The sequence below is a fragment of the Trichechus manatus genome, unplaced genomic scaffold, assembly GCF_000243295.1.
Source record: "Trichechus manatus latirostris isolate Lorelei unplaced genomic scaffold, TriManLat1.0 scaffold00214, whole genome shotgun sequence".
Taxonomy (NCBI): domain Eukaryota; kingdom Metazoa; phylum Chordata; class Mammalia; order Sirenia; family Trichechidae; genus Trichechus; species Trichechus manatus.
This window is the reverse complement of record NW_004444150.1, coordinates 233,152-242,581: the sequence shown is the minus strand read 5'-3', so window position 1 is coordinate 242,581 and position 9,430 is coordinate 233,152. Positions and strand designations below refer to the sequence as shown.

The window sequence follows — 9,430 nt, the reverse complement described above, 5'->3', positions numbered from 1 at the left end:
GACGGCCTGGGTGTGTGCGTCCACGCAGGGGGGCTGTGCAGAGGGGGCTGGGGACGGCCTGGGTGTGTGCGTCCACGCAGGGGGGCTGTGCAGAGCGGGCTGGGGACGGCCTGTGTGTGTGTGTTGTCATGGATTGAATTGTGTCCCCCAAAAATATCTGTCAACTTGGCTGGGTCATATTTCCCAGCATTGTATGATTGTGTAATCTGATGTGATTTCCTTATGTGTTGTAAACTCTATCACTATGATGAGGTTATATGCGCTCTCCTTATGTGTTGTAAATTCTGTCACCGTGAGGAGGCTATGCTGATGAGGTTGACAAGATTAGATAGTGTCTTAATGCAATCTCTTTTGAAATAAAGAAGAGAGAAGTGAGTAGAGACACATGCGAACCTCACACCATCAAGAAAGCAGTGCCGGGAGTAGAGTGCATCCCCTGGACGTGGGGTTCCTGTGCAGAGAAGCTCCCAGACCAAGGAAAGCCAGATGCATCCCAAGGAACTTTCTCCAGAGCCGACAGAGAGAAAGCGTTGCCCTGGAGCTGACGCCCTGGGTTTGGACTTGTAGCCTACTGGACTGTGAGAGGATAAACTTGTCTTTGTTAAAGCCATCCACTCGTGGTATTTCTGTTAGAGCAACACTAGATGACTGAGACAGTGTGTCCACGCAGGGGGGCTGTGCAGAGGGGGCTGGGGATGGCCTGGGTGTCAGCAGCTGGGCAGTGGCTGGCAAAAGCAGCCTCTGCTGGGGCTCTCTGGAGACCAGGGCATCCAAATCCCTCTATCCGCCCACACGGGCTCCCAGCAAGCCAGGGCCCCAGGTGTGCAGGCAGCGCAGCCTTTAAACCTTCTCACTGCCTCCGGCATCGCCTCCAGCCACGGCTGCTGCTTCCAGGGGAGGGGTGAGGAGGCTGGAGGGCCAAGGCTACAGGGGGCTGCCGTTGCGGTGGGGGCTGAGCGGGAGGCCCATCCCTGAGACTGGGACCATCTGGGGCAGGTGGGCGGCCTCACCGCAGGCTCCCCAGCTCCTTGCTGCATCACCTCAGGCCTGGCTCTCCCGAGAGGATGCCAGCTAGGTGGGTGTTAGTGTCCCCAAAAGTGACGTGGCGGTACTAGCCCTGTACTGTGAATGCGACTCTATTTGGAAACGTTGTTTTCTTCTGTGATGTTAATGAGGGCACACAGGGCAGGGTGGGTCCTAAACCTAATCCCTTCTGAAAAGCATCTTATAAACAGAGCAGAGCAGACAGACAGACCCAGGCAGAGGCCACATGACAAAGGAGGCAGACGCATCTATGGGCTGCAAAGGAACCCCCAGGATTGTGGCAGCCTCCAGAAACAAGGACAGAGGCTGCAGAAGGGATCAACATGGCCGAGACCCCAAACTGGACAGGGTCCCCAGAGCTGCGAGACAATACACGTTGGTTTTTCACGGCCACCCACGTGTGGTGTTTTGTGATGGCTGGCCCAGGACGCTAAGAGAGCAGGCAGGGCACCCTCCCAGAGCGCAGAGGTGTGGGGTGGGGCTGTGGGATAGCACAGCGCCTGCTATACCAAGCTCACCTGGAAGACGCCCTGAGCATCGGCAGACACGGCCGCGTGCAGCGGGGTCCGCCCCATGTTGTCCTGGATGTTGGCGTCAGCACTGGCCTCCAGCAGGCGCTTGGCGGCGTCAGAGCGCGAGTAGCGGGCGGCCAGGTGCAGGGCGGTCTCGCCGGTGCGGTCGGTCTGGTTGTGCAGGCTGGCGCCCTGATAGATGAAGTCCGAGATGACCGCAGGCGCGTCCTCCTCCTCCTCACTGTTGCCAGTCTCCAGGCCCCCTCCGCTGCAGGAGGCGATCATGAGAGGCGTGAAGCCATCTGTAGGAGAGATAGAGACAGGGCGGCTCAGTCATGACAGCCGTACACCCCCTTGCCTGGCCACGGCCTTTGAGGATGGACCACAGGCCCAGCTGGTTGGGTCACCAGGTGGACATGCTGCCCAGCGCACAGAGCCCCCCTGAGCGGCAAAAACCATTCACTGCCCAACTGGCTGGAGAACGACAGTGTAACCATGCTGTGTCTAGACAGGGCTTTCGGAAAGAAATTCCAGTGGGAGCTGCAGGGTCATCGGGGAGGGAGGTGGTGGGAACACAGAATGATCCGTTTTCCGTCCCATTTGGAAAGGGAAATGCCCAGAGGACCAGAACGTCCCCACTCCACCTTGAAACACTCAGCTTCCAGGTACTGATCCCACTGGATATGGAGGGGAAGGTGTGAACCCAGTCATGGGGTCAGGGAAGAGCAGGCCGCTGAACCCCTCCCTAGGCAGGGGAGGGGTGGGCAGTAGGTGTTCGGGTATAAGGTATGGTATGTGGATGGGTGGTGGGTGGACAGGCGGGCAGCAGGTAGGTGGACAGGTGGGAGAGTGGTGGCAGATAGGTGAACAGGTGGGTAGTGGGCAGATGGAAGGGTGGTGGGTGGTGGGTGGACAACGGGTGGTGGGTGGACAACGGGTGGTGGGTGGACACCAGACAGGTGGAGGGCAGCAGGTGGACAAGTGGTGGACAGGCAAACAGATGGGTGGATAGACAGATGGGTGGGTGGATGGGTGGCGGGTGGACAGGTGGGTGGGTAGACAGGTGGATGGGTGGACAGGCAGTAGGTGGGTGGACCGGCAATGTGTGGATAAGGGAGTGGGTGGACGGGTGGCAGGTGGACAGGTGGGTGGGTGGACAGGTGTATGGATAGACGGGCGGCTGGGTGGGTGGAAGGGTGGCTGGTAGATAGGTGGGTCGGTGGACGGGTGGCAGGCGGACAGGTGGGTGGGTGGAGGGGTGGCTGCTGGACAGGTGGGTGGCTGAAAAGGTGGCTGGTGGACAGGTGGGTGGGTGGAAGGGTGGCTGGTGGACAGGTGGGTGGGTAGACAGGTGGATGAGTGGACAGGTGGATGGGTGGACAGGTGGACAGGTGGGTGGACAGATGGACAGGTGGACAGATGGGTGGGTAGACAGGTGGATGGGTGGACAGGCGGTAGGTGGGTGGACCAGCAGTGGGTGGACAGGTGGGTGGGTGGGGGCAGGTGGATGGGGGGCAGGAGTGGCGCTCACCAGGCCCACGGACATTGACGTCCATGCAGTCAGCGTCAACCTCGCCCTGGGGTGGTGTGGGAGCCATGGAAGATGCACGCAGGTCGGCAGCATCCAGGTGCTGCTGGGTCCACTGCCGGTGGTCTGCCTGGTCATCCAGGTCGGGCAGGACCACCTGCTCCGTGAACTACAGGGCGGTGGGCAGAAAGCCACGTGAGCTGGGCCCAGCAGGCGGGTGTACGGGGAGCCGCAGGCCACCCAACTTACCCGGAAATGCTTGGTGTCCAGCTCCTCGTCCCCCCACTCGTTCTGGCTATCGACCATGAGGGCGCCATCCGAGGCGTTCTTCAGGGGTCTGGGGGGCAGGGCAGGGGCGAGACTGAGTGGCTACCAGGAAACACCCTCAAGGTATGGGGGCCCCATGGAACTGGGCGGGCACCCCTGATGGGGGAAGGGTGAACAGATCCTCCTGGAACATGCTGGTGTGGGGTGTGGGTCCAGGGGAGCAGTCCCTGCTGGGGGTGACCAGGTCCCCCAGAACATGCTGAAGGGCCATGGGTCTTGGGGGGCATCCATGGTGGTGGTGGGGACCAAGTCCACACAGGCCATGCTGTGGGGGGGCCTGGGGTCTGTGGAGGAAGGTACTGATGAGGGGTTGACAGCTACTCCTAGACCATGCTGACGGGGGCCGTGGTCTTGGGGAACAAGCCCTGTTGTATGTGTGGGGGTGGTCAGGTACCCCCGGGCCATGCTGAGGGTGAGGGGGCCCATGGGTCTGCAGGGGGCAGCCTCCTGATGTGGGGATCCCACCCCATACCCCCACTTACTTGAGGCCCACGGAGTCCTCCCCAAGAGGCTCCCGCCGCTTCTTCTTGCTGGCCTCCGACACCTTGAAGCCCTCAGGGAACCAGAGCTGGCCGTGTTGTCGCCGCCGCTTGCGGGAGAGCAGCACCCCGCAGCCCACGAAGACGAGCAGCACAAAGCCTGCGGCAGCCACGTACATGAAGTGCAGCGGGGCCGGGGCCGGCGGCTCCACACTCTCACCTGCGGGCACAGGGGCCGCCGGCCGGTGCCCGGGCATCAGGCTCCGGCTCTGCGGCCGGGCGCGGCAGACTGGCTCCGTGGCCGGGCGCCTCGCCGGTCTCCCGTCCCGCCCCCCAAAATAAGGTCATTTTCTGCGCGGTTAATCAGAATTGCAAACTATGGCTAAATTCTCTCCCGCAGGCTGACTCTATCTGGAGATGCGTTCTCCCCTCTGCTCTGCGGAGGGGGATTAGCGAGCTCGAAATCACCGCGCTCTCATCGAGCTGTTAAGACAAAGGATTTAGGGGGATTTTCGAGATACAAACTTCAACACTTCACATGACACCGATCAATTCTTCCCCTTCTCTCTCTCTCTCTCTCTTTTTTAAAAAAAGCTGTAATGATTTGGGAAGAATGCCCAACAAAGAAAAGTCATGGCAAGGGGTGGGAGAGAGAAAGACTCCCACGTGCAGGCAGGCATACGTCCCCCTGGCCAGCTAGGACATGCCGCGGGGAAGTCCAGAGGGCTCCTTCGAACTCCTCTGGCATGCTGTGTCCCCTGGGGTGGTCACCAGCAGACAGCAGTGGCATTTGGGGAGCGGGAGATGTGACCCTGCCGACAGACTCGCGGCAATGGTGAGCAGAGCGTTGCAGTGGAGCCTAGCGGGGCAGGGTGCCCGGGTGCACTCACTCTGCACGGCCTCGATCTTGTAGGGGATGTTGAGGCTGCCCAGCGAGGCCAGCGCCCCCAGGAAGGCGGCCACATCCGTGGTGCTCTGGAAACACTGGGAGGATGACTGGATGCACTGCCGGTTATCGATCTCCAGGTACACGATGGACCTGCAGGGGCGCGGGGCTCAGTGTTCGCCCCAGGACGTCCTGAGGGGGCAGGGGGCCAGGACTGGACGGGGAGGGCCTGCAGGTGGCTGTCCCCCCACTTGGGGTACACAGGTGCTCACTGTGAATGCCCCTCCCTCACGGTACTTCCAGACCCAGGCCAGCCCCCCTCTGTGGCTCCCTTGGTGCCACGAGCCCCCTTCCCTCATCACGGAAGGACAGAGACCAGGGCCCCGGGTCTTGGGGAGCTGTGACAAGCACAGCTGTAGACACCTCCACATCACTCCCTGTGCTGCCTTCAGCCCTGCGTCCTCTCCAGCCAGAACACAGTGGACGCACTTGACCATTGTGTGCTCACCAACAGCGTATATGCCAGTGCCTGAGGGGCCTGGTGGTGGGTGGGGTCTCACTGCACAAAGGGACAAAGTGTAGTGGACAGCAGGGGGGTCCTCAGGGCCAGAGCCTGGGGCTGTGTCTGCCCTCACCTGTGCTAGGCCCTGGGCAGGTCCCAGGTCCTGCCAGAACCTCAGTCTCTTTTACTATAAAGCGGGGAGAACACAGAAGAGACGGGGGTGGCTGTGAGGATGGGGAGGAGACCCGGGGCAAGTCACTCACCCGCGGACATCCATGGGGTCCAGCTCCCTGCGCCGGCGCCCGCCCCCGCCACCAGGCAGCAGCGTGGCCTGCACCCGGCCGAGCAGGGCACGGGGCGCGGCGGCCCAGCCCTCGGCAGAGCGCTTGATGGGGTGTTTGCGCAGCTCCTCCTCGCGGCCGTAGTACGGGAAGATCATGTGCTCACCCCGCGCGTCGCGCTTGAAGACCACATTGGTGTGCAGCAGGCGGCTGAGCTCACGCAGGAAGTGGAACGAGCTGTTGCGCAGCTGCTCGGGCACCATCAGCACCACCACCACCAGCGTGCCGGCTGCCAGCCTCTCGGGTACGCGCTCCGCGCAGTCCAGCCCGTCCCACTCACACTCAGCGTTGTTGCATCCCTGGTCACAGTGCCCGTCACTGAAGTGGTCCTTGCAGTACTGGTCGTACAGCGGGCTACAGGCAGGGGAGGCACGCTCAGGCCCCGGCCGAGCCGCTCAGGCCCCGGCTGCACCGCCCGGCGCCTCCCTGCAGCCCACCCAGGGCCGCTGGGCGCACCTCCACCCGCTGCCCTGCCCTCCCGGGGCCTCACCCTTGGCCAGGGTCTGGCCCCCATGCTGCTCCAAAACCACCTCCAGGGCTTCACTCTCCTGTTCCCGTTCCTGTTTTCCAGCCTCTGGCGGCAAGTTTCCCTGACCCCGGCTAGCCCCTTGCCCCATCAGCCCTGTCCTCACTTGCACTGATCTCCTCCCATCCTGCCCTCACTTGCACCCCACCCCCGTCCCACCTCGTCCCGCCCCGCGCTCACGTGCACCGGCCCCCCGCCCCGCGCTCACTTGCACTGGCCCCCGCCACCCTGGCAGTCGAAGCCGTCGAACAGGCAGCCGTCCGAGTTGCACTGGGCGTCACAGTGGCCGTCACTGAAGTACTTCCAGCACTGCAGCGAGCGCGAGCAGTTCTTCCAGGGGTCGTCGAAGTTGAGGGAGCAGTCCCCGCCGTCCCAGCCACACGCGTGGTTGTTGCAGGTGACGCTGCAGACCTTGTTGCCGGCGTCGGCCTGGCACTCGGGGATCTCGCAGGCCTCCTCGATCTGCGGCGGGGTGATGTCGCGCCCGGCGCCGCCCCCGAAACTGTAGTCCAGGATGTGGCAGTAGAGCCCGTTGAACTTCGGGGGGCACAGGCAGCGGTAGAAGGGGCTCTCGGACGTGGGCTCGCAGGTGCCCTGGTTGTAGCAGGGGCTGCCGCCCAGGCAGGGGCTGCTGGCTGGGGACTGGCACTCGGGGCCCGTGAAAGGGCTCAGGCACAGGCAGGTGGGGCTGCGCGGGCCCGACAGGCAGCTGCCTCCGTTGAGGCAGCGCAAGTTGCCACAGGTGCGCGCGTCGTTCTCACAGGTGGCGCCCTCAAAGCCCTGGGAGGTGCAGGGAATCAGGGAAGCTCCCGGGGGCCCGCGAGCCTCGGCGCAGCCCCCTGGCCAGCTGCCCTCCCTCCAGCAGCGAAGCCCTTGGTGGGGGGACCTGGGCTGGCGGGGACAGAGTAGAAATCCCGCCCCCGCCAGCTCATGAAGCTCCATACAGCCCCTCCCGGGCCTGGGCTCCGACCCCCGGGGCCGCCAAGAGCAGGTCATCAGGGATGCACTGGGCCGTGCTGCAGTGTGGGGTGCAGGGTAGGGGCCCAAGACTCCCTCACCCCCGGGCCGCGGCACCTACCGCCAGGCACTTGCAGATGAAGCCGCGGGCAGTGTTGGCGGCCACGGCGCAGGTGCCTCCGTTCCTGCAGGGCTTGCCCTTACAGCCGTTGACGACCGACTCGCAGCGGCGTCCTGGGTGGGAGGGGGTGTGAGGAGCCGCCCCAGGGCTGCCCCCGCCCCCCGCCCCCCCGTGGCCCGGGCACCCACCGGTGTGGCCCGGCCGGCACTCGCAGTGGAAGGCGTTGACGCGCTGCACGCAGTTCTGGGTGCCACGGGCGTCGCAGGGGTTGGACAGGCACTCGTTGACGTCACCCTCACAGCGCTCGCCCACGAAGCCGGGCGGGCAGGCACAGCTGTAGCCGCCCACCTGGTCCACGCAGGTGCCGTTGTTGAAGCACTTGGGGCTCCGGGTCCCGGCCTCCACAGACGGCGTGCAGTCATCCACGTTGACCTCGCAGTGCACGCCTGCCAACGGTGATGTCAGGGCCAGGGGAGCTGGGGACGTCCCCGAGCACCCCCTCCCAGTCCCCTCAGCCAGGCGCAGGCCTGGGCTGCACAGGTGCTCAGGGAAGACAGGGTGCTGATGGGGCGGAGACTAAGCCCCACATATTTCACCACAGGCCAGTGGCCTGGCCAGAACACCACACCCCACAACCGCACGAGGGGAAAGGAAGCTCCTGGCTGGTCTGCTGCCGGCTCTCCCGGCCCCGACCCTGCACCCCGTCCCCACACTGCCCTCACCCTGCGTGCCCCGTGGGCAGGAGCACTTGTAGGTGTTGATGAGGTCGATGCAGGTGCCCCCGTTCTGGCACGGGTGGGACAGGCACTCGTCGATCTCCTCAGAGCAGTTTACTCCGTGGTAGCCGGCCACACACTGCGTGGGAGACGCGGGGTCAGTGGTGTGGGGCACGGTGCTCACCCCACTGTGCAGGCGGACAGTGCCACGCCTGCCGCCCTCTGCCCGGCAAAGCCTCACACCGGCCCAGGAGACCTGGGGAGCCGAGAAGTGCTGCCCAGGGTGGGGGCTGGGGTCCATCCTGGGGGACAGTGGGGGCCCCAGGGCAGGCCTCAGTGGAGCCCGGGCACAACGTGGGAGAGGAGGACACAGTCCCACTCCTCAGCGTACAGCCCCCCACCCCCTCCAGGAACCGCCACAGGCCACCTCCTCCAGGCAGTCCTCCCGAAGCCCCGCCTGGCTCTCCAGGACCAGACGGGCCCCGCCAGCCGAGTGACCAACGGGCAGGGGTGGCGCCCACCTCGCAGGAGTAGCCGCCCAGGTAGTCGGTGCAGGTGGCGCCGTTGTGGCAGGGGCTGGGCGAGCACTCGTCCACCTGGCGCTCACAGTAGCTGCCCGTGTAGCCGGCCCGGCAGCGGCAGTGGTGGGTGTTGCCCGTGTCCGTGCAGAGCCCGCCGTGCCGGCACAGGAGGGCGATGTCGACGCCTGCGGGGCGCGGCGGGGCGGTGAGGCCGGGCTCGCCCCTCGGACCCTGTCCCCCCCCCCGGCCGAGGCGCACCCCGGGGCCGTCACCTTGCTGCCGCGCAGCCACCTCGCAGGACACGCTGGGGACGTCGCAGTAGAGGCCGGTCCAGCCGCTGCCGCACTTGCAGTGGTACAGCGTGTCCGTCTGCCAGCACGTGCCGCCGTTCTTGCAAGGCGAGGAGTCACACCAGCGCACCAGGTTCTGGGGGCGGCGGGCTGCCGTCAGGCGGGTGCCCTGCTCCAGCTGCGTTGCAGCCGCGGCACCCCGCCGGGGCCGGCTCCCACCAGGGCGGCCTCCCAGGCGCACCCACCGGGTAGTGCGGGGCACACGCCCGCTGCTGGGGGACTCGAGCCCAGGTAGACCTCCACTCCTCAGAGGTGGAAACCGAGGCCATGCGCTCCCCACTGCGTTCTCTCTCTCGGGGCCTCGGCGGAGCAGACCACCCACCCGCCCACCACCTTTCCTTGGAGGAAGGTTGGTGTCAGGGATACACAACTTCGCTGGGAGCTTTTTATCATTGAGGCCTTCAGGGGAAACCTTCAAGAGACACCGCTTTTTTTTTCTTAATTGTTGTAGTTAAGTGAAAGTTTACAATTCCAGTTAGTCTCTCATACAAAAATTTATATGGACATTATTATGTGACCCTAGCTGCTCTCCCTACACTGCGACAGCACACTCCTCCTTTCCACCCCGGATTTCCCGTGTCCATTCGACCAGCTCCTGACCCTCTCTGCCTTCTCATCTC

The 9,430-nt window shown here is 64.4% G+C and overlaps 1 protein-coding gene across 1 annotated transcript in view; it reads right to left on the bottom strand.

The window, feature by feature from the left end:
* Nucleotides 1-9,430, bottom strand: part of NOTCH1 (notch receptor 1) — a 54,315-nt gene that overhangs the window by 7,013 nt on the left and 37,872 nt on the right. Inside the window, exons 26-31 of the mRNA XM_023742620.1 lie at nt 5,542-5,973; nt 4,781-4,929; nt 3,894-4,110; nt 3,334-3,421; nt 3,088-3,253; nt 1,563-1,858 (exon numbers count right to left, since the gene is read on the bottom strand). Of these exons, the coding sequence (XP_023598388.1) occupies nt 1,563-1,858; nt 3,088-3,253; nt 3,334-3,421; nt 3,894-4,110; nt 4,781-4,929; nt 5,542-5,973 (1,348 nt within the window). The remainder of the gene's footprint in view (nt 1-1,562; nt 1,859-3,087; nt 3,254-3,333; nt 3,422-3,893; nt 4,111-4,780; nt 4,930-5,541; nt 5,974-9,430) is intronic.